General features: G+C 39.7%; 3 protein-coding genes across 5 annotated transcripts; 2 read left to right on the forward strand and 1 right to left on the reverse strand.

The window, feature by feature from the left end:
• Nucleotides 1–8702, forward strand: LOC137953587 (transcription factor GTE10-like). 3 transcript variants are annotated; one of them, XM_068801035.1, is made up of 11 exons: nucleotides 1–646; nucleotides 959–2323; nucleotides 2434–2482; nucleotides 2575–2724; nucleotides 6451–6524; nucleotides 6694–6763; nucleotides 6876–6956; nucleotides 7064–7179; nucleotides 7273–7339; nucleotides 7513–7643; nucleotides 7733–8702. In XM_068801035.1, the coding sequence occupies exons 2-11, from the start codon at nucleotides 977–979 to the stop codon at nucleotides 7994–7996; spliced, it is 2349 nt and encodes a 782-aa protein (XP_068657136.1). In that variant the 5' UTR covers nucleotides 1–646; nucleotides 959–976; the 3' UTR covers nucleotides 7997–8702. The 3 variants fall into 3 exon arrangements, with proteins under 3 accessions (XP_068657136.1, XP_068657130.1, XP_068657144.1); XM_068801029.1 differs by having other exon boundaries at nucleotides 1–2323; XM_068801043.1 differs by having other exon boundaries at nucleotides 1–2323; nucleotides 6894–6956.
• Nucleotides 8703–9045: 343 nt separating this feature from the next.
• LOC137953620 (3-oxoacyl-[acyl-carrier-protein] reductase 4-like) lies at nucleotides 9046–18081 on the forward strand. The gene is made up of 11 exons (XM_068801066.1): nucleotides 9046–9554; nucleotides 11900–12042; nucleotides 15224–15277; nucleotides 15512–15592; nucleotides 15691–15736; nucleotides 15891–15985; nucleotides 16071–16103; nucleotides 16515–16649; nucleotides 16752–16845; nucleotides 17296–17378; nucleotides 17816–18081. Exons 1-11 carry the CDS (start codon nucleotides 9386–9388, stop codon nucleotides 17846–17848), a joined length of 966 nt encoding a protein of 321 aa, XP_068657167.1. The 5' UTR covers nucleotides 9046–9385; the 3' UTR covers nucleotides 17849–18081.
• A 95-nt stretch (nucleotides 18082–18176) lies between these two features.
• On the reverse strand, nucleotides 18177–24145 carry LOC137953610 (protein PLASTID TRANSCRIPTIONALLY ACTIVE 10-like). The gene is made up of 12 exons (XM_068801055.1): nucleotides 23329–24145; nucleotides 23162–23221; nucleotides 23022–23051; nucleotides 22811–22884; nucleotides 22565–22646; nucleotides 21460–21533; nucleotides 21102–21168; nucleotides 20923–21015; nucleotides 19691–19867; nucleotides 19562–19612; nucleotides 18942–19093; nucleotides 18177–18668 (listed from the first exon to the last, which is right to left on the reverse strand). Exons 1-12 carry the CDS (start codon nucleotides 24070–24072, stop codon nucleotides 18206–18208), a joined length of 2067 nt encoding a protein of 688 aa, XP_068657156.1. The 5' UTR covers nucleotides 24073–24145; the 3' UTR covers nucleotides 18177–18205.
• Nucleotides 24146–24486: the final 341 nt, after the last annotated feature.

Consider the following 24486-nt stretch of genomic DNA (forward strand, 5'->3'; position numbering starts at 1 on the left):
TTAACGCTTTTATTTTGTTTCGTTTCGCTCTGTTTGGTCCTGGGGGTTTTGGCCCTCGGCAACTCTCGCTTTCCCTCGCTCTCCCACTCTCTTGCTCTTCGTCGATTTTAGGGGAAGGTGAAGGAAAGGAAGGAAGGGTTTCTACTTACTAGTTTTTCTCTTGGCGGCCATGCTCGAGATCCAGGTTTTCAATTGAATTTTAGATACATAACGGTAGGTTCGGGCCGGTTTTGTTTATCTCCTCCGTTTGCGAATCTTGGTTCTCTGTTTGCCATTCATAGGAGTTGCCTCCTGGGGTTTTGTATATTGGTTTTCTCTTCGACATTCCTAGGAGATTCCTCGGTAGGGTTTTATGTTGGATATAGGGTTAGTGTTATTGTTCGATTCTGTTTGTGCTTCTGGTTACTGTGTCATTTCTTGTGGAAGCTGCAACCGGAAGGAGGACGGTCATTCTTGTCTCTTGGTCCGGCGGGTGAGCAGACAATGCTTTATTAAAGGGAATTCGAGACCACTGGACTAGGTTTTCCGAGTTGGATCAGTGAAAACAAAAAAGATCTCGGTTCAACGCAAAAGTAGGGTTTTGGATTTGAGCTTGCGTGAATCTGGGCATTGATGCAGTCGGACCGAAGCTGATTCGAGTATCAACGTAAGTGTGTTAATCTCTTTTGTTTACTGGTGCGAAAAAAGAATGACGAAAGGTTGATCCTGATTTATTTAATATACGTAAAGAAATTGGTGGCATTTTGTGGGAATTCTTTAAAATTCATACACTTCAGCACGGATATTACAAATCGATAACAGCAATGCTACTGAATGTTTAAATCCGCTAACGTCCGCGAGGCAAAAAGGATTGGTATCTGTTTGAACTTTGATCCTTTGATTCTTGAGCTTGGGAGAAGATACTATCTCTGAAGCTGTTTCACGGGACGAGTTTTATTGGCGTGGCTGATATGTGCAGATTTGAGGAAGCAGGCTTATGGCACCAACAGTTCTAGTTGAGTACACGCAACAGAAGGATTCCATAAATCTGTTGCAAGAATATTTTGTTCCAATGATGGGCAAAACACAGAGGTTTTCAAAAGGAGGCTATTCGGCTACTTTTGTTCCCGATTACCGCCATGCTGTAGAGAATATGGGTGAATCTGAAGGTTTTGGTAGCTCAGGTCGTTTGGACACAGAAATGACAGCTTCAGAAGATTCTTGTGCCCCTAAAAGGAAGTGTATCAGTCTAAATGTGGATAGTTGTGACAGTTTTAGTGTTCCTATTCAAGTTCTATCAGTGTCCAAGTTGTCTAGGTCTGATAAGAAGGAACTAGAAATGAAGCTAAGAGCTGATCTTGAACAGATTAAACTTCTTCAGAAGAAATTTGTTACAAGGTTTTTGAATGGGGTTGCTCTTTCTTCTTCCAGCGGCATTAGAAGCTGTGATGATGGGCGCAAGAGGCCTGCTGCTGAAAATTTCCAGAGATCTTTTGAGTTATCAACGGGACAGGGGAAAAAGAGGCCTGCACCCACCAAGAATGGAGGGCCGCGGCTGAAACGAGGTGTGTCTGGTAGGTTTGAACCCGTAAACCAGGCTGTTCCTGCTCCTCTGCCAACTAGCAACATGTCTGCCTTGTTGATGAAGCAGTGTGAGACACTCTTGAAGAAGTTGATGACACATCAGTTTGGGTGGGTATTTAATACACCTGTTGACGTGATCAAGTTGAACATTCCTGATTACTTTAATGTAATTAAACATCCTATGGATTTGGGGTCAATAAAAAGTAAGCTTGACTCTGGTTACTACCCAAGTCCTTTGGGCTTTTTGGGGGATGTGAGGCTTACTTTCTCCAATGCAATGACATACAATCCTCCTGGAAATGATTTCCACGTTATGGCAGATACACTCAGAAAATTTTTTGAACTAAGGTGGAAGGCCATTGAGAAGAAGCTTCCTGTATCTGATCCACAGTTGGCGCCTGCAAAGCCAGGTCCACCACAAGAAGTTGAAACATCAAAGCCATTGGCGCGCCCAAAAAAGAAGAAGCCATCTTCAACAAATCATAAAGTCAAGGTGGAGAGCATCAAGCGGATCATGACAGCTGAGGAGAAGCAAAGTTTGAGCAGAGACTTAGAGTCTTTCCAGGGGGATATGCCAGAACATATCATTGACTATCTGCGAAGCCACAGTTTCAGTGCGAATCAAACCAGTGAAGATGAGATCGAGGTTGATATTGATGCTCTCAGTGATGAAACTTTGTTCACATTGAGGAAGCTTGTTGATGGTTATTTGCATGGGAAGCAGGCAGAACTAGGGAAAGCTGAGCCTTGTGAAATGGAGGTACTGTTTTTATTTCTGTTAAGTTCTAGAACTGATACCCACAGAATAGTGTACAGATTTTTGCTCTGGTTCACGTTGAATACTTATGTTCGTAGTGTGTTTTGGTGCAGATTTTGAATGAATCTGGTCTGAGCAATTCATCAATGCAGCCTTGCAAAGGTTGTACATTTTTTCTTGGCAAGAACCTGAAATTTTAGTGATAACAGAGTATATTTTTAACATATTCTATTTCTTTACTTCCATATGCACAGGCAATGAACCAGCTGATGAGGATGTAGATATTGGTGGCAATGATCTTCCAGTCTCGAGCTACCCCCCTGTAGAAATAGAAAAAGATACAGCCCTCAGAAAGTGTAGCAGTTCAAGTAGCTCCAGTAGTGATTCGGGTTCTTCATCCAGTGGTTTGTGCTTGTTTTGACTTGTCATTTTCGTATTTGATTGTCTTGTTCTCGCTGTTAATCATTATCCTGTTGCAAAATTTTTTTGAGTGCATTTTGAATTCTATTCAGTTAAACCTATTTTATTTTTAATGTAAACCTGCAGATGGCAGCAGCCATTCGATGATAATAATTATTTGTGTTGATGGTTGGGCATATAGTGCCTGGTTCTGTTTTTTCTGTTTTTCATTACCATGTAAACTGCATAGCTTGTCTGTCCTTCATTTTGGTTTGATCATGTTGTTTTTACTATAATACTGACTTCATACAAGATGAATTGTAAACTGGAATATGTGAGACTGCTGGAAAGGAACTTATCCTGCAAGAGAAGTAAAAAAGAATTTTGAGCTGATATGAATCAGATTTCGTTATTGTCTGCATGCTTTTGCGATGGTATTCTTTCGTGCCGGAGTTCTGGAACTCGGATCAGGTGCTATATGGTTGTCCAAAGATTGAAATAAGTCTTATTATTTTTGTAAAAAAAATCTTGTTATATGGGCACTATTATCATGGATAACCGATCAAAGAGAAAACATTGCAGTTGCTTCCTAAAAGTGTTGTGATGGTAGGTGCTAATTGAAGGCTTTTTTAGGTATGTTACAGAAGCTGAGCTAAGGATCAAGGAGATGATCCTTAAAGTACTTCCGAATGAATGATTTTCTATAATTGCTGCTTGCTTGAGATAATGAGCTGGTTAGACGTGGTATGGGAGGTGTTTAAGACCTCTCTTTTCTGTTGGTCACTAAAAAAAAGAAAATTGTCTATTATCCTACCACTTTGTAGTCCATATGCATCCTTTTTCACTTTGCATTATTAGTGAGCTTTTTCTGTTTTAAATCTTTCTTAATTCACTTCCATCAATTTCAATTTTGGTTCTCATTTAAAAAAAAAAAACAAAATGGTTCTCATATATAGTGTTGTGACAAACTTACATCTATCTTTCTTTGTGAAAAATCTTGAATATTAGTTATGAAGAAACCCAAGACACCACACACCTGTGCGGCATGAATTCTCATCATGTAACCTTGCATGTGGTTTTTTCAAGGTTTCATCCACCAACTTGTATCCCAGTTTAGCATTGTATAATTTAAAAATATGTTCTTGAGTCTTTTGGTTTGACATGTCATTTTTTGACGCCATCAATGTTAACCTGGTTCTGATTTGGGCACCATGGTTTTTGGGCATAAATGAGTCGTTCATGGCACCAATTTTTGACTATATACACAAAGGACTTCTAGAAGAACGCCAAGGATGTAACTTAGCACTGAGTGATAACCTCAATATTTGGAAAAAAAAGTATACCCAGTATGTCTGCTTGGATTCTTCCTTGCAGGAAAGAAATGAACAGTTCTCCTGCATTGCAATAAAAATTATTTCTCTCACATCAATTAAGCGTAGTAACTTCCTTTGTGGTACCTCAAGTTTAAAGAGAAAGACATAAACAAATGACTGTGCATGCTACAACAGATATAAGTCACATAACTTTTCTCTTCAAATACAATCTTGTTTATATCATTCTTCGTAAGACATTAGCATGGATTCAAGTCCAGCTAATGTGTGTCTGCTTCTTGGTTGTTAGACTTTCTGAATAGTTGTGTTGTTGTTGAACTGTCATCTTTACTATATATACAATTTGCAGTTCTTACTAATTTACAATTGAATTATATTAGAAAGAAAAGAGGCCAAAGTGTTCTTGATGCATGAATAAATGAATTAAGCCGGTAGATCTGAATCTAATGACCAATTACCCAGTGGCTGTACCTTACATAATTTGTTTCAGATAATGGTGAAAAATGAGCTTTTAGAAAGAAAACTGCCTAAGGAGGATATTATCAAGGAAGGATAGAATGAGCAGAAGCAAATACTAGAAAGGGTTATCAAGGGGCAGCGGGCTATGACCGATCACAAGGTGTTGCTGGTTGGAATCAGCAATGCCATTCGCCTCTAAGATTTTGAACCGTAGAAACTAAGATAGATCTAAGTAAGTCCTCAATCTCATTAAAGTACATAAAAAAATGCTTTGAGGAGTTTAGATACCCAATTGGTGGTGGCTGTTGCGTCCTCTTTAATGATCATGAACAAAGGGCTTGTAGAAGGGATTTATGTTGTCTACGTCCTTGAAGGGCCCTTAACTCCACAATTGTAGAGTCACACCGATCAAAGGGGGTAGAATATTCAAAGGCAAATATTGTCAGAAGGTCCCTAATAACTCTGCCATCAGCTGGTTCAAGATTACCTCTAGAACTGCCATAAAAGTTGTGCATCCACAATTCAGTTGGAGAGGGAGACCGTACCTTACACAATTTTCAGTTGTTTGTTAACATAGAGGATAAAAAAGTTGAATCATGTATATTGACATGCGCATTATGTATAATGCTCAGAACAAAGATCTTAGAAATCTAAGTGCATTGTCATGATGATAGGATATATTAACAAATTTTAGAGGACATGATCAGGTTGGAATGAAAAGTATATAATAGCAAACTTGAATATCATTCATTCTCTTGCCCACTGTTACATTATCGTTTATCTTTTATTTTTGTCACTCTATGCTCTTCTTACATATGTGTTATCTGAGAAAAAAATCTCGTTTCTGTGAGCTTTTTTGTCTTAAAGTGCTTTGTTGGTTAGCCATGTCTGTTAGCAAAGCTGTTTTTAAATTCAGGCAGGCGAAGAATGAATTGCATCCAACACGATATCTGGTCTGCCCCAGTTGTCAAACATAGTATATTGGTCATTGTTTTGTATTGGTGCGTATTAGTGAAAATGATTTCTTAAGCTGTGTTTGGAACACAGAAAGTGGAGAGAAATGAAATGAAGAGAAAAGAAAGAGAAAAAAAGAAGAAAGAGGTTTATTTTCTCTTGTTTGGATGCCCATGGAAAATGAGAGAGAAAATGGAAGAGAAATATAGTTTCACTTGTTTGGATACACATGGAAAATGAAAAAGAAAAGAAAATTAGTAAATTTTTAAAATTTCGATGATTAAAATTTTCTCTCAAGTTTCTATTTCTTTTATTTTCTCCCCAAATTCCGTCATTTTGTGAGAGAGTTTATTAAATAAAGAGAGAAATATCTCTTTATTTTCTTTTATCTCCATGATTCTCTGCTATCAAACAACAGAAAATAACACTCCTCTTTTATTTTATTTTCTTTTATTTTCTGTAGGTTTCAAACAGACCCTTAATGTGAGTTTTTGGGCACTTATTGGTTCCCTTTCTTTATTCCTCTGCTTGAGGAAATACAGTAGAGCTAATAATTTCGTTGAATTCCTTTCCTTTCTGTTCATAGTTGGCCCACCTCAAGGACTGATTCCTTTTCCTATTTTTTTCTGCTAAGTTCTTCTGCAAGGCACCACTGCTATCCCTATTCCTTGTCTGTGCCATTGTGTGCTTTAAAATGAATGGAGAACTTGCTGAGATTTTCAACCTCCGTTACCTGGATTTGCTGAGCTTCTGGCTCCATTGCAACCAAACGTTTTTATAAATTTCTGCTCATATTATTTTTTTTCCTTGTATCATTTGTGTAAATGATGAAATTGTGATACTCAAAGATAAATGTAATTATCTTTTGATAGTCATGAATGGTTATTTCCATGTAGTATTTTGGTTTTTCCAGTGTCATATGCTGATTCAAACTCTTTTGATGATTTCTGACCATCTGGTTTTCATAGTTTCATGATCTTGGTGCAGATTCTGATTCTGGCAGTTCATCTGGAAGTGATTCTGATGGTGCTAAAGCTTCATCTCCTGCCAATGCTGTGAAGGTAAAAGCACTGGAAACCAGCTGGGTCTGTTATTAGTTTGGATCCATGATGGGAGATTTTCATGAAGTTGTTTATTTGTTGTATTGAGTGCTAATCTTTTATTTTACTACAAAACGTAGAGATGCCTTGATGCAGTTACAATATCCATAATTTTATTTGTGACATACAGGATACTGCCGCTTCTGGAGCAGCTTTGGACCAGGAGAGAAGTGATCTTGTGGACCCACATAGTGGAAACAGTGAGTTCTTTTGAGGTTCATCTGCTTTTTATTTTAGTTACATTCAAAATTGTATTGAAAATCTTTATTTTCTTTTTTAGCTTTCTTATTAAAATTTCTAATTTTCTTACAGTATCTGTTGTTGGCACAGATCAAGCCGGACAGAATAACCATTGTAAGCCAGGACAGACAGAGGCTGAGAGCTGTCAAGAGGGTAAGGACTTGATGAGTTTGATAAAAGAGAAAATATGAGATGTCCGTGTTAGAAAGCAACTTGGTTTGGCGTATCTGGGTTAATTTGTACTATATGGACGTTTTTAGGGGAGAATGCTCCATCACAGAGGCAGGTCTCCCCAGACAAGCTTTATCGGGCAGCTGTATTAAGGAGCCGCTTTGCTGATACAATACTCAGAGCTAGAGAGAAGGCGCTTGATCAGGTTTGTTAATTACATTTTTCTTGTTTTTTATATTTTGATTTATTTAGTTTTAGTTGCATATGTTTTTGGATTCTGAAATTGTTGTACAATCAGGGTGAAAAAGGGGATCCTCAGAAAATTCGGCGGGAGCGGGAGGAACTTGAGAGACAGCAAAGGGAGGGTATGAACTTGGGCTCTTTGCTTGGTGTATTAATCTCTTTCTTTTTTCTGTAGAACTGTGGACTATTGCAGTTTGCAGTGGAGGAATGAGACAAATGATCACTGCCTCAGTGTTCCACTGAGGAGTGTTATTTAATGCCTAGAAAGCTTACATTACTTTTAATTTGAAACCAGAGAAGGCTCGATTGCAGGCTGAAGCAAAAGCTGCTGAGGATGCTCGCAGGCAGGCTGAAGCAGAGGCGGCTGCTGAAGCTAAGCGCCAGCGGGAAATGGAAAGGGAAGCTGCACGACAAGCCTTGCAGAAGGTAGTATATACATAATTAATTTATTGGCAGTGGAGTATTTTTGTTCCATCTGTTTGTTTGGGCTGAAAGGTATATTTTCATCATTTCAGATGGAAAAGACTGTTGAAATCAATGAGAATTGTCAGTTTTTAAAGGATCTCGAGATGCTGGGCTCAGCCCCCACGGAGCATTTACCTAGTTCAGTTGATGAGACAAGCCCGGAGCACTCCCAGGATGGAATAGGTGGTTTTAAGCTACTGGGAAATAATCCATTGGAGCAGCTTGGGTTGTATATGAAAGTTGACGAGGAAGAAGAGGAGTGTGGGCCTGAATCGCCTCCTCTTAATGATGTTGAGGAAGGTGAAATTGATTGATTTAGACAGTCCCTACAATGAGGTACAGCAAAAGGTTGAATATATTTTTGATTGAGGTTGGAGGGACCTATGTAGACACCATGGCTGGCTTTGGTTTCTGCACTATGTAAATGGGAAAAATCAAGTTCACAGTCACAGTCCCTTTTATATACGTTTGACTACAGTTGATGGAAGAAGAAAGAGTCGTAAAGTTGTGGTCCTAGGGCAGATTTGTGGTGAAAAGCAGGTATACGAAAGCCTGAGATTTTTGTTGCTCATGGAAGCGCTACTCTGCAGTCTGGTGGTGGGGTGGATATGATTTGGGTTAAAGCTTGGCCAGCTGTTGAGCTGTACTTGCTATGTATATGAGAGAGGTTATGCTTAAAAGAGATTCAGTATTTCAGGAGCTGACGGTATCATTTTTGACACAAGTACGATGTTCAAAAGAATACAAAATCGCATCTCTCATACTTGATAAGCACAGGACCACCCTAATGGCAGTATTATACGCAGGGAAGATGTAGTAGGGTCCCGTAAAACTGTAAAAAGATACAAATGATGATGATACATGGAAGCACATCTCTCAATCTTTTCCTTTTTTTTTTTTTTTTTTCCCAGTTTTTCCCCCCCTTGTGTAACTTTTGTGTATTTCAATGCCGTTCTTGTTTCATTCTTCTTACACCATCAAAGGACCCAAAAATCAACATGTTAGACTTTTCACTCTGAATTCGGTTGAGGTTGGGTAGCGTTTGTTTTGACATGACATATTAATTATGTAGTTAATAAAGGGAAGTTATCACGTCCTGAATGTATTTTTTACCTGCACCTGCCACCCAAACGCGGCATACGCTTGGCTAACATAATGGTCAATTTTGTATATTTCTCTACTAACAGTTGCAAAAGTTCAAACGTTTGAGAGAGAATCTGAGCGATGTTATTCCGTGTTTTAATGCCTCTCACTAATTCCAGCTCAATGCTCTCTGGGTTCTGATTATGTAGTCAGGGGGCACCCCAAGTCCAGCTCTAGCGTCACACTAACCCGATCTCAACTTCACGATCTTTATTCGGGTACAAGAATCTAATGATCCCGGTGGCCGGTAGGCACTTCGCGGGATCGATCGGGTCTGAATGTGTAAATCCAGAGGATCAGCAGGGAGGTTCCGGCAAGGTGGAAGGGCAGTTTAGTAAACACAGGTGTTTACAGTAGCAGTTGAGCCGTACAAAGAGCAGAGCATTGTCTGGGTTTCATCGATTCCACTTTCGCCTCTTCGGAGCTTCCAAAGATTTGACGCATTTGTTTCTCCTTTAAAACCCCCCTCCCCTCGTCGCCAAGCTCCTTGTGCGTGACTGGCTACTCTCACCTCCTCCTTGCTCTTCTCTCTGAAAGCCGCGGGAAGTCTAGTGATTGTCATGGCGCTCGCTCCGGCTTCTCTCTCCGCAAAAACCGCTATCTCCGGGGCTGGATCCTTGCAGAAGATAGCTTCCTTTCGGACGTTCTCGCCGATTTCGACAAATGTACGGTCGATGCAGATCCAACCGCGGATTGGGTTGCAGAGTTCTTCGGCCTCTTTTCCTCGTGGTTTGTTCTTGCTCTTTGTTTCGTCTTGAAATGTTTTTTTCTCCTTTTGCGTGTTTTGGTTTGATGGATTACGTGAGAGAAAGTGGTGTAGGGGATGTTTAATGGTGATATAAGTCGTATATGTGGTTGAATTGTTTTTTTTGGGGGGGGGGGGGGGGGGGGGGGTGAGCTCGGCAAATGAGGGTGGAAATTAATTGAGGGCTGATGAAAGATGGTTGTATGTCTAGGTTTTGTTGGTATTTACGTCAGGTATGTTGCATGCAGCTTCTGTGATGATTTGCTTTGAGTTTTCTTATTTTTGTCTTTAAAAATGTAAAAGCTTATGAATGTTGCTCTGATGAGCTAAATGACACTAGGCTTGTAACTTTATTTATTGTGTGCCCTACACTTTTTATTTTTTTATTTTTTTATCTGGGGTTGATAGCCATTGTGCTTGTAAGAGTCAAGGGAGTTTAAATGCCCAAGTCCTAGTTGTAAAATATATTCTGGAATGTCCTTACAGAGTTGGCATCGAATTTTAGGTATCGATTGAGGGAGATTTCTCGTAATTTATCTGATGTTGATTGACGAAAGAGTTATCTTAGTATCAAGAAATGCGGCCTTTATTTTATTATTTTCCTTCTTGTTGTGACTGGTTTGTTTGTTAGACCGATCTCCTGGAGTTTGATGTTTCTATGTAATGCCTATGCAGTAAGTCTTAGGATATGGTCAGGTTACGTCTGGCTGTCAGGTATTTTTGCATTATTTATCTTGGTTGGGACAGAACTATCAGCATCTGTTGTGAGCACTCTTTTTTTTTTTTTTAATAAGTGATTTTATTGCCAAGGCACTTTTTTTTTTTTTTTCTGATGATAAGTGATTTTATTGCCAAGAAGCCAAACAGCTAAGGCAATTACAAGGAGGTGGAGGGCCGAACAATGAGAGATTGCTGAGCCACCCCTTCATTGGCAAGCTTATCAGCTATGCCGTTAGCACTTTTATTGACATGAGTGAATTGCCTTAGCTATGGCTATAAGCTGATATCGTTATGGAGGCTTCCTGTCATGCTGGCACCAACTCATGACTGCTTTTGAATTGCCTTCAACCTCAAGGAGGCGGAAATCAATGCCTATACAGTCTAAGTCTGTGGAGGGCAACATTAATATCTGAAAAAATGGAAAAAGTCTGCCCCAGCAGATCATAGAAAGAGAGGATCACATCCCTGTTCTGGCGTTGAAAATACCATCATACCCAGCTGGGCCCAGATTGCCCTTAGCGCACCCGTCAAAGTTCAGCTTGATTCGTCCAGCAGCTAGGGAACTTCAAACATGGGTGATGGCAGGCTTGGATCTAGACAGATTTGCCACAAGATGCCAGCTGCTGCCAATATTCGCCGGGGATTCCTTCAAAAGTAGGTTTGGATGAGACCCATGAGAGAGTATGCTACATGGCATCTGCAATAAGCTGCTGCAGGTGGGAGGTTTCCCACCTGAAACGCCATTTTTTTCTCTTATTCCAGATCACCCTTGGCAAGCTCTCCAAATAATGGAGGTGAGCTGAGGAAGCCAGAGAGAGCAAAATTTTTGTATCAGCATCTCAAAGGAGCGTGGTTGAGCACCCTGGAGGTTTAAGAGACTAAGGAAATGACTCCATATGGGTGCAATGCTGAGGCAAGGATCAAGAGGTGGTTGACAGTCTCCTCTTCTGAGTTATAGAGCTTGCACAACATTCTGGCAGGAGCAACACCATGCTTCCAGAGATTGTTGAAAGTGAGGATAGCGTTATACATGTACTCCAGATGAAGAACTTCACTTTGGTTCTTGCTTCTAGTGACTAGGCCAAAGCAGCGACATGGTGAGTCTAGCTCACCTATATCCCAATGCTGCAAGCACCAATGAGTAACTTCTTCTATTACCTGGTGACGAATATGGAGGAGTCTGTCTCATCTAACTCACGAACAGTCTGTTATGCTCTTTTTTGGCTGGCCCCATGGTTGGTGGTTGTATACTAATTTATTCATATTTTATCTGCTCAAGCTGAATAGGCTCTTGGCAAAAGATGCTCTTTGGGAGTATCAAAAGTTTTGCTTAAAATCCAACCATTTTGGTTTTGTTACACCATTTGTCTGTGTTCTTTGTCTTATAGTCGTATTTAACTTCATTGAAACTTCATGAATTTTTGGTTACTTCATTGCCTTATATTAATTGGCATTCGATCATCTGTATCTTTGACATCTTCATTCTCACTTCACATCTTTAGATGTTATGTTGCTGCTAATTGGCATTGTACGAACTCTCATATTAGGAGCTCTCATAGTTCATTGATTTTGCAAGAGCTAAGCACACTAACTGCAATGGCATGCACAGATGTGCAGACACGGATTGCAGCTGTTGAGCAAGCTAGTGTTGCAGTGGACAAAAACGTAGAGGCACCTGTAGTTGTTGTCACTGGAGCATCTAGAGGAATTGGCAAAGCAATAGCATTGGCTATGGGTAAAGCTGGTTGTAAGGTCATCCCTAAGCCCATCTTATTTTTCTATTTCTGTCATATACTTGAGTCAATATATCATCAATCTCACAATTTTACTGGAAAAGAAATAGTCATTGCATGTTGTAAAAATGTGTGTACAATCAGTAACTCGTTTTTACTCTATAAGCCTGTGATAAAAAATAATTTGGCCAATTTAAGTGGTATACTAGTTTGGGCTGTGCAGTCTACCAAGTACCTGTTTGTTGTCTGGTTTGTCTTTTTCATGTCCTTACAAGTCCCATCCATGTCATCCTTGTCCTTCTATTTTTTTGTCAGCTCATCCACTGTAATCAACAAATCCCACCACACATTTTGGTATATGTCAGACAAACCCCATAAATATCATTTGTGCTTTAAACTTGAACTTCAGTGGCAGTCTGAAGGGAACCTAGAGGTTGGGGACTGTGGAGTTTTAGGAAATGTTGAAGGCAATATGGGTAGATCATAGTATCATTGCCTAAAAAAATGTGAAGCTTAGAATTCTTCTTACTTGTCTGAGGATTTTCAAAGAGAAGTTTCAGGTTACCTTGTTGTGGAAGGAGACTCTTGAAAATGTCATAACAGGTTCTCAAAGAAATCTGATCCCTCCTGGAGAGTCGATCATAATTTTTTATGCATTTTCGATATTCCTGTGTTTTTATTTTTGGTCTCATACTCATGATTTGGCGAATAATGTTGCCGGCAAGCTAAACAAAATTGGGCATGATGTCCAGCAGCATCTTGTGTTGGATCAGTCCTTTGTCATAGCTATAGCTCTTTTTCTCATATAGTTTCCTTTTCACGTATCCTCTAGCTCTTCCATTTCTCCTTGTGTCTTTCCTAAATTTTTTCTATCTTGACTTCCCTCTTCTTTTCCGAGATGATCTTCCAAAATTCATCTTATAAAGTTTGTTGATCTAAGTTTTGCCTGCATCCTTTTTGGTGCTTTTGAATACCATAATGCTACAAGTTTTAATCTTTCATTATGTCATCAGATACATTTGTTTCAAATTAATAGGAATCTCTAACGGTTACAGGCTACACTGGGTTAAGTTCTGTTGAGTGGAAATTTGATCTCACAATTTATTTTTCTTATGTTTGTTTGTTCAAGTGTATTGAGCAAGACCAAGTTGGGATTGGTCTGATGGTGCTAGGCTAGTTGATTTTCGCTAACTTGTTTTGGTTTACCTATTTTGCCTTTTTTATTCAGACTTTGGTCCATTATAATCTTGTTCCCATGTATATATTGTTGAGTAGGAAAAAGTCCTACATTGAAAAATGAGAAGAAAAGTTAATGGGTTATAAGGTTGCACACTAGGTGTCACGCGGTTAGATTTGGGCTAGGTCCGTCTAGCCAAGCGGAATATCTACCCCGTGCGGCCTAGCTCTTCCCAAGAACTAGTCAGCCTCCTTGAGCTTCAGATCTTCCAACCAATACTTCACACAAGAAGTTACAAGCCAAATGGGACAACGAAAACACCAAGGAATAGAAGAGAAAAGCCTACTTTGTATTGAGAATACAAGGTTACAAAGGGTGGCCAAACACTCTTGAAGGCCAAGGCTAAAAACTCTCTCTATACACCAAAAGAGTAAAGAAGGCTAAGGATTTTTCGACCCTTTTACAATGGGAGAGGCCTCTCTATTTATAGTCTCTCCCTAGGCCTTTTGAAATCTCTAAAAACGCTCAAAAATCCGTCAGATCCCAAAAATTCGGTTTCTGGCGTCAAGGGGCGCCCTGGTCAGGCTGGCGCCTGCCAGACCAGGGCGCCTGGCGACCTGGTCAGGCTGGCGCCTGCCAGACCAGGGCGCCTGGCGACCTGGTCGCCAGGAAACCCCATTTCGCGCGGGGCGCCTGGCGCCCAGGAAACCCCATTTCGCGCGGGGCACCTGGCGCCTGGCGGAAACCCCATTTCGCCCGCGGGCGCCTGGCGCCTGGCGCCTCAGGAAACCCCATTTTGCGCGGGGCGCCTGGTGCCTGGCGGAAACCCCATTTCGCCCGCGGGCGCCTGGCGCCTGTGCCTGGAGTCCTGCCGCGTGCGCGCCTGCGCCTGGCGTCCTGAGGAAACCCCATTTCGCCCCGCCAGGATTCCTGGTTGCGCCCAACCCATTTCGCCCCGCCAGAAGTGTCTGCTGGCGTGCTGCCTTGTGTCTGAGCTGGCTGTTGGGGTTGTTGTGCACCTTGTTGCTTGGCCATCCGTTTGGCAAGCTCAAGTGTGTCTTCTTTTGCTAAAGTTGATGCTGGGCCAGCCATATGTGTGCGCCCCTCTGGGCCGTGCCATTGCACTTGGCCTTGGCCATTGCTTCTATTGCTGTGCACTGGACTTGCACAGTCTTCCACCTTGGTGTTTGGCCACACCATGGCTTCATCCTCCGTCTCACTAGGCCTCTTAAGTGGCTAGTCATTTTGGGATGGAATTGGGCTCAACTAAAAAATCCAACATGGTATTAGAGTAAGTTGTTTGTGTGGGGCCAAAGCTTAGTTTGTACCCCCAGGTTATCTGTGTGTTGTGGGCTCTATAATGGAGTCCGAGTGCCCCATTAGAGGGTTTGTGCTTACATCCCAGGCCCGTTATGTATAAGTTTAGATGTGAAGGGGAGTGTTGAGCACTAAGCCTCCTAAGTGGCTGGTCATTTTAGGATAGAACCGGGCTCGACCTGAAAATCTAAGATAGATAACTGGTTATAGAAAAAGATTTTTGGTAACGTAAATGAGTAAAACCTTTCATTTTTCAGACTTAGTCTATGCTCTTCTGTTCTATTCTCTTTGTACTTAACCTTTCTCTTTTCCTCAAGATAGTTTAAGAATTTTAATTATTCTTATAAAATTCCTTAGTATTTTCTAAGTTTTCAACCGTTGACATCTTGAACTATGGTAATCACCCTTATGACTGGCATCTCCAGAAGAACCATTTATCTTGAGGGCCCTAAAAACTGATAGAGAAGTTGGTTAGAATGAAGAATCAGTAACAAGTGGTCTGGTACTTTATCACTTAAAATGTGATAGTTGTTGTAGAAGCAAATTATGGTTTGAACTGCCGACCTCTGCTCTCGTTTAGTTGTAATATCATTTCCATACTGGCATATTGCCTATAAATATGTCCTGGGCAAGGGTTTGTTGTCTTGCTCACTCAGTTCTTAGTAGAAATTCTAGTGATTTATTTAAGTTTTTAATTCTGGATTAGGTACTTGTAAATTATGCAAGGTCATCAAAGGAGGCTGAAGAGGTTTCCAAAGAGGTAAGCCCTATTATATTTCTCTTTCTCTGATAAATTTGTCTGAAGTGTGAATTGTGCTTGCATCAGGAATGACAGTTTTCTAGCATCAACTCGACTGTTTAAAGTTGAAGATAACTGATCATTGTTGCATCATATCTCTCTTCTAAACTGCTGCTGCTTAGTGTTCTTTCTGTCACATAAATTTCTTATGACTTCTGTTCTGCAAACATGACTATCATTCTGTCTTATTTACAGATTGAGGCTTTGGGTGGTCAAGCTCTTACTTTTGGAGGAGATGTTTCAAAAGAAGCTGATGTGGAAGCTATGATGAAAACTGTCAGCAATAATTGGCTAAAGCTTGAGTACTAGTTTATTTTGTAAATTTTTCTGTGGCATCTACAATCACTGACCTTTTGTCTTTTTCATCACTGCAGGCTGTTGATGCATGGGGAACAGTTGATGTTTTGATCAACAATGCAGGTTGAGTTTGGATTTCTTTTTCCATTGAGTAGCTAATGCTGTTTTCTGTTTCTTACCTTCATGAACATCACATGTCATCAGAGCCTTCTCTCAAAATTGTTGAGGTTAGCGGATATTATGTTTGTTATTCATGTGTGTTGCACAATCATTTCAGGAATTACTAGAGATACTTTATTGATGAGGATGAAGAAATCTCAGTGGCAGGAGGTTATTGACTTGAATCTTACAGGAGTATTCCTCTGTACACAGGTGGGTTTATGTAGATTGTTTTGATTTATGTGCCTATGGCTCAAGTTTATTTTTGTTATCAACTGTTGTGTTCTGTTGTTTGCAGGCTGCCACCAAAATTATGATGAAAAAGAAGAAGGTAACAATTCCAAAAATCTTTTGATTTTTATTTACTTTTTGAAACTTTATGCTGTACTTGTACTTGCATGCTCTGAATAAGATTAAGGCAAATGCTCTTTATGCTGGGGTGTGCTATACATAGTTGCTGGGTCCACAAACCTGCACAGCAGCAGATATGAGTTTAATGCCAGATAAGATGATTATGAAAAAGCTCAATATGTTCAAGTGGTAAAATTAAGTTGGGGGGGGGGGGGGGGGGGGGGGGGGGGGGGGGTAAAGAAAAGATAAATGCAAAATGGTAGTGCTGCACTGCACCCCAATGTTGGCCCTCAATTTCCAGTAGATTCTCTCTTACTTTTTTCTTTGTTTTTGTCTGGCATTTCATTTATGATGAAAATGCTGATTTTAGATTCATTTTTATTTGGTAAAGGGAAGAATCATCAATATATCATCTGTTGTTGGTCTGGTTGGCAACCTTGGTCAAGCAAACTACAGTGCTGCAAAAGCTGGGGTCATTGGCTTAACCAAATCTGTTGCAAAGGAGTATGCAAGCAGGAAAATTAATGTAATTTTGTTTATTTAAATTTATCTTTTTGTTTTATTTTTATTAGAAAGAGTCACTACCTTTTAAAAGCAATATGTACTCTGACAGAATTTCTATTTTTAGGTGAATGCCGTTGCCCCTGGGTTCATTGCATCTGATATGACTGCCAAGCTTGGAGAGGATATTGAAAAGAAGATCCTGGATACCATTCCCTTAGGTGAGACTGGATCTATCAAATTGCTTCATAATAAGTCAGGAATTGAGTTACCAATTACACATGTTTGACCATACATAGTAAACGCTAGAAGCAGTTAATCGCAGTTTAGATGGTTTTGTGATAGTGCATTTTGCACCAATTTTGAGCATTTTAGATTTGGAAAATGTTAGAAACTGTTGGAGCTTACTTTGGGTCAGCTGACACCTTTTGTCGGTAGAGAAGATTTTGTATGTTAACACTTCAATACCCTACTTGCATGTTACCCTTCACTTGGATCGATAAGGACTCTGTTATTTATGTTTCATCATTTCTTGAATTGTGATTGGTGTAAAACATTAAAAAGAAAAAAAAATGGTATACCTATTATCCTCATAAATAGTCTTCTACATCTAGAAGCAGGAGGATGAATTATAGAAGGTACATCTCATTTTTCAACTCGTTCTTGTACAGGGAGGTACGGCCAGCCTGAGGAAGTGGCCGGACTGGTAGAATTTTTAGCTCTTAATCCTGCAGCGAGTTACATTACTGGACAGGTATGATCATTTGTCTCTGTACTCGTTTGATGACCTAATTGTGCAGGAATGAGGAAACTTGGTTTTGGCCATGGATATTTTCAACTTCAACTAGACATTAATATATAAGGAACTATTGTGATGAAATCTGGAAGTATTAAAAAAAAAAAAAAAGTGAAAGAACAGAGAGAACAAAACTGTTTCAGGAAGTAATATAAAGAAGAGGGAGTTTTTGCCTTTAGTTTTTACAGACATGAAAGTAGATCTTGATCATCTATTTTATGCGTACAAGTTCATATCGAGTACATAATTTGACTGGTAGTTTTAGAAAACTCTGTGACTCGGTCAGCTCAGTGAGCACGTTCTGCCAAGAGTCTACTCTCCCTCTCACTCGCGCACACACACACAACACACATGCTCTGCTCATAAACTAATTGATCCTTCCTTGTATGCCCCAGGTGCTCACCATCGACGGAGGCATGGTAATGTAGGCTAAGAATAACCCTCTCTTTTACAGGAGTGACAGAGGATCGATCCTCTCCCTGGGCTTCCAGTGGTTTTCGTTAATATTAAATGTTAGATTTTAGTGTATTTGGGCAGAAAATTCCAACAAGATGGGGCAATCTGAATGTTTTTTTTTTCTGGGTACAAACCAACAGTGAGTGTAATAAGACTTGTATTTGGCAGAGGTGGTTGAAAGAAAGATGTCTTCTTCGGCAGTTAACGTCATGTTTCTTCGTGGTTTGTGTTCCAAGTGCAACGGCTTGCATTTGCATGTGGTTCTTCACCAACTAATTACTATACAATCAGACAAAACTGGATTGATAGTACAATTTATTAGCAAAGATCTAACCCCCGAACATTCCTTCATCTGACATACTAGGGGATTCTGTTCCATTGACAAGAGGCATGCCTGATGAACTTGAGTTTGTACTGCCGAAAATGCTATAATCGAAGTCAATATCGTCATTATATTCATCTTCTTTTTCTTCTTCTTCTTTGTCTTGCATTTCATCCACAGCAACCTCCTTTGGCATCTCTCGGGCTTCTCGAGCTTTTCGGGCTTCTGTCTTCATTTTTTGTTTAATGGCATCTTCATAGGACATCTCATACCAGACAGTCCCCTTGCCGACAATCGACTTGTTATGGGCATCAGTCTCTCTTTCCTGTTTACTCTTTTCTGAGTTTTTGGGCTCTCCCCAATAGTCATATCTGTACAAAGGATTGGTAGGGTCATACTGATCCTTTCCAAAGTAACTCTCATCAACATATCTTCCGGGTTCCTCCAAAGAAAGGCCAAGTGCTTTTCGGCTGACCAGCAAAAATAGATATCCACAGATCAGATACAAGATACAAGTAACATATAAATTCCAGGGCAGATTACTCTCCCAGTAAAATACAATGCCTACGTAGCAAATACTAATGTGTACACTATTAGGTTAACATTCGACCTATTTATTATTCATGTTATGATTTTCCTGTATTAAATCCAATCGTTTCCAACACTCCATCTACCTACAAGGCTATAATGGATGTTGCCCAAGATGATTAATTCCAAACTCTTGAAGTCAGAAAAAAGTATACCTGCTAATATCCCTGAGTAGAGCTTCTCTTTCTTCCAGTGATCGTCTCCAATGAATCAAATCATATTCATCCATTTCAATATTTCGCCTCAACTTCGTTACTTTAAAAACCTCACCTCTTTCTTGAGCTTCCTTCCTTAATTTATTATTGTGCTGTACCATACACATCATTCAAGACTTCAATCTTCTCAATTTAATCCACAGTTTCCTAAGGACTTTTGTATATTCAAATAAAACCATGGTTCAGGAGCAAGAAAGCAGATTGATTTGCGAAAATCATACTTTGAGAAACTCATAGAGGCTAGAGCAACAACTTTGGAACACTACAAAGATATTGCACACAAAGAAAATATGCTTGAAAAGGATTGATGTGTCGTATATCCCTTAAGACAGAAGAAAGCTATTGTCTTAAAAGAAAAAGACAAAGGAAAAAAGAAACAGAGAAAGTTAGTTCTGCTGAATGATTAATGCATGTTTAAGATTCCCACATGTGGGCCAACAAGATGCACTACCAGTATTAATGGACACAAGGAATCATGTTTGTCAAGCAAAATTTACCAGATATTTCCTGCACACTAAAAGCAAATTTAAAAAAAGTCATAGGGTCACTACTGTATGCACCTGTCTCTCAGCACGAGCAGCTTCCAAGTCGAGATATTTCACATTTGTTGTCTGCCAAAGATATCCATCAATAAAAACCAGTACAACTGGGGTTTACCAATACATGTAAATGAGAGAAAAATTACCTACCAAAATCATCTTTGGGATTAAAGCCTTTTTAAAATATGCTTTCGTATACTCAACACTATCCTCCTCTTCCACAGTTGTATTCATCATTGTCTCCAAATATTTCTTGTCTTTATACTTGTCAGGATTTGCCTCTTCGTCATCCAGGATCGTTTGTTCAGCAACATGTAGTTGCCACAACTGCAAGCAAGCAAGTGATTCTAATATTAAAATCAGCTCTCTGCATTGTGAGAGATATGTATAAATATATAGAGGGAGAGAGTAGAACTAGATTGAAAGTAATGAGAAAGCAGTTTCAGCTTAAAAAGAGTAGATTCATGAAGCACAGGCAAATGAAATATAGAAGAATAACCATAACAGCCAAAAAAGAAAAAAAACCTCAAAATTCAAGAAATACCTGATTATGTAGCATTGGTTTCCATAAACGAGTGAAACATCTCTATGGACACACCCTCAGCAAAGAGACATGCATATTTTACAGAAAGTGGAAACTTTACCTTTGAGACAAGACCATTTGATACTGTGATCCCTTTTTTAACCTTCTCCAGATATCATAAGCATCTGACGATCTAAACATTATAATGAAGCCTTTTTTTCTCAAGATTAGGATAAAGTAAAAACTCATCCATTTAACTTTAAAGAACGTCTGAATTATGGGTTTGGACATCCATACTGATGGGACAAAAGACAATGCAGATCACATGATCCAATTAACACAGAATAGGAAAAACAGGTAATGTGTTTTGATATCCAACATGCATGCACTGCTATGCCCCATCTGACAATAGTATAGGATCTGGATCAAGGCGTTGGCTCAACATGACCCTGGCTAAAACCTAAATTGACTATCCTTTGTGACGTTAGGAGATGAATGGTATCCAAAATGGAAGAGAAACTCATTAAGTAGTTAACGATTTAATTAAGTTATAAAAATAATCATATTTCAATAATTTTACGTGATTTACAGAATTACAATTGATTGTTTGACGTTTTTTCAACTTTAGCAGGCTAACCTACAGTTGAGCCACCCATTGTAGGTCAGTGGCACACCAACCTACTGAACCTCATCACCTAACCCTTCAGTTTGATGTTACCGTTGTCATCCAAATTAATAATTGTAACCACTTAAACAACAAATTCATGATATCCATTTTGTTGAAGGCACACACTTTTCTAATTTTTAATTTCCTATTGAATTAAAAGAAAAAGACAGAGAGCAGTGGATCAGAAGATACCTTATCAACATAAGGATGATTTGATAGCAGAGGCTGCTCTTCTATTTTATAGTCTAGTTTTTTTCTTGGAACAGGGGGTCTTCCACAATCTCGCTGCAAGGCAAGCATCACTTAGAATGTTCAAGTAAAGTTAATAGAGACACTGTGTGAACCAATTTTCCTTAACTAGAGAAGCTTACACGTAATTCATCAGGATTTGTATCTTCATCCCGATGAAATACTGGTGGAAAGTCAAACCTGTTGAAGCTGCATTTGGGAACAGAAGAATAAAAAAGAATTAAGAAAGTACAAACTAAAAGGCAGGCATTTGGTATGAAGCCAAAGAATGCTTTGGTACTCTTTTATTAGCATTTGATTCTATTATTTGAGAATACCAATTCCACTCTCATGTTAGCTGGGCATCACTGTTCCATAAACAAATTGTAACCTGCTTGGGCTTGGTGCAAATCAATCATTTTCAAAAGGATAATTGATAAAACAACAGTTGCAATAACTACAAGGAATCTCACAGAACAGAAAAAAGAATAGAGTACATACATAAGGTGGTCAATATTGGGATCAACAAAACGCAATTCAATTGGAAAACGGAAGCGGTATGGATCCCTTTTTTCCTGAAAAAGAATTCAAACACTGGGTGAAAGGCTAAAACGAAAAAAGTCCATGAAAAATGCTTGCTAACATAGCATATTATTTCCTCTAGACAAGAGCAAGAAGAAGATTCATTGATATCTATCTGCAGAGCCTAGAGGTCAGATGTAAAGGTTATTTTTTAACCTATCTACGGTGCCTAGAGGTCAGATGTAAAGGCTGTTCTCCGCTTCAACTTCTCTTTGGATAATCTTATTCTCGAGTGCATTAGTATGCATGATCAAAATGGATCACCTAAACTTATTAAGGTTTTACTGATTTTCCTGCTTTTTTTTTTTAAATGTTGGCTGGTTTTCTATTCATCTTTTAAAAAAACAAAAATCCTTTAATTTTTCATTCATCTGTGAACTTATGTAAATGTTTTGCTACTTGACCCTTTGCTTTGACACCACATTTAAATGGATTTCAGATCAACGGTATAACCATCAGCTTTCTCTTTCCTCAAGTCATATTCTGGCAACTGGAAGTTGGAACATACTTGTGAGAACCTGCATTGGGGTAGAATCAATGATCTAGCATCATTTGTTGCAAGGAATCAGCAAATAGCTATTATGTCTCATGAATGACACTTACTGAACAATTTTTAGTAGAAATACACATGGAAGAGATGATAATCATTACTTTAGGTAGCCTCTGACAGCTTAAAATTATACAAATAAAAACAGGAAGAGAGTACACACTTAAATTCCCTCAACATCACTGGCACAAGTAATATTTAAAAAAAAAAAATCAAGTTGGTTAACAGGTTCTCAATGGTAGTTCCGACAGCTCTAGCATACTTAAATATTCACTCACTCTTCTTTTTTCTCCATCAAGTGCCAACTACACATAACTGGACTATGAAACAACTAGCACTAAATGAATTGATTGTACATAGAAAAACCACTTTAGCCATTTTATGCTGGGGAAGAGCTATGATTAACACAAAAGTAAACAAATAATGCTCGTAAAACCTGAATTCAATTGTAAAATGAGCTCATATATTGCCACTCACCAGAACTTCAACAATAACATCCATGCCAACTCTTATGTGATGACGGATCCAATACCAATCATTTCTTTTTATGGGAACCCATCTGAAGAAAATAACTGTATATCAATAAAGTAAACCTTGGACATGGATATCTTCTCAGTCTCAACTTATTCCAGAAACAGCACTAGGCATGCTAAAAATGAAATTGGGCACAAGAATGGTCATAGAACATAAATAAAACACTATAAAACAATAGGTACAGATTACCCATCATGTACACATCCAATGTCGACAAACGCTCCCTGGTAAAGATGAATAGTGGTCACTTTTCCTGCACAAATCTTTTTCAAGAAGTTTTGCAGTTGTCAGTTGCTTCACAGTAAAGCCCAAGTAGAAGAATTCTATAAGCACCAAAGGAAAGAAATTTAATTAACTCAAACATAGAACAAGAATTGTAAAAGAAGTCTAGTGGGTTCACCTGTCCAGGAAAAAAAAATGGAAGCTCAAGCTGCGACAAAAATCAAACTGGTTAAAAAAGATCATTCCAGTAGAGTATAGCAATCCATTGAACTACCAAGGCATAAAAATAAGTAATTTATTAAAATGCATAAGACATACCATGTCATCTTTATAGTCCTTCCCTCTCTTTCTCCTTCCGGGATAATAGTCCTGATCAAACTAAAATGAACAGAAAAGAAAAGACATAAACTCTCTTGTTGGTGACAAAGTGCAAAACTGAAATGGCCCAATATGATATACCAAGTCTCTTTCAAGAAGGAACCAACCTGATAAGATTCTTCCTCCAACCGATCCTTGTTCGCCGCAACCCACTCCTTATACTGTTTCAAGAAAACCTTGTACCTCTCCAAACACATTCCTTCATCCTCCTTCCTCAGAGATTCCAACTCCAAATTAATCCTTTCTGCCTGCATCTTATGTGCTTCTCTAATAAACGCGAGCTCCTTCTCGTCCACTTTCCAATCCCTTGGCGGCCAATCCCTGGGCGGAACAAGCTTAAGCGCCAGTGGTCCCTCCCAACCGGTTTCCAACGGCTCCGGAATCTCCCCTTTAATCTGAAATTGCTTAGCATAATACTCGTCTTCAGTCAATCCACTCTCCTCCATTTTCTTCTGCCGATACTTGGGGCTTAGCATCCTAAACGCCTCGACGGCCTCGGGGGACTGGAGCGGCACTTCTTCGCCTTCATTTAAGCTCTTCCTTGCAAAATCTGCCTCAGGAGAGAGGATTTCCTCCCATGGAGCCCAGCCACGCTCGACCCAGTTCTTGCAGCGGGCTTCATCTTCGGTTTCTTTCTCCTTGGGCCCAAAGTTCTGAAGGAAGGTCTCGTCTACAGGGAACTCGTCGGAGGCGGTGGCGCGGGAACAAATGGAGCGAGGTCGCCATAGAAGGTGGGATTTGGGGAGGTTTAGAGCTTCGGAGGTGGACGGAGCGAGGGTTTTTGATCTGGGTTTTGGAGGGAGAAGGGAAATGAGAGGGACGAGAAGGTTATGGGCATGGAGTGACAGCATTTGATTGAGGAGGTTGTACCTCTCAGCAGTGAAGTGGGAAGCTCAAAGTCGAGTAGTGTTTAAACATTGGTGGATAAGGAGTTTTTCTTATCAAGGCAACAATTTACTATCCGATAAAAGTCGCGCAGGCGAGGAGGGCTCAGCCCTTTACTGTTGCGGAACTTCCCTTCCTCAATTGTGGTGTGTAGGACATTCCAGTCTGGGATATCAAATCTGAAGGGTCCTGACATGCTTTACAATAACAGTATCCCTTTCATTGCTTGGTGGGAGGGGAGGGGAGGCAGCAGCCCTCGTCAGGGTCGATCTCTCAAGGGGAGTTTGACAACCTCCCTCTCCTTCTACTTCGCATGTAAGTAACAAGTGTAAGGCATTGGGCATTCTCATATTTGAATTCTGTGTTACCCTGTGCAACGT

The sequence above is a fragment of the Aristolochia californica genome, unplaced genomic scaffold (genome assembly GCF_029961685.1).
Source record: "Aristolochia californica isolate CCGP_79_NKW_82.1479 unplaced genomic scaffold, dmAriCali1.0.hap1 SCAF_1, whole genome shotgun sequence".
Taxonomy (NCBI): Eukaryota; Viridiplantae; Streptophyta; class Magnoliopsida; order Piperales; family Aristolochiaceae; genus Aristolochia; species Aristolochia californica.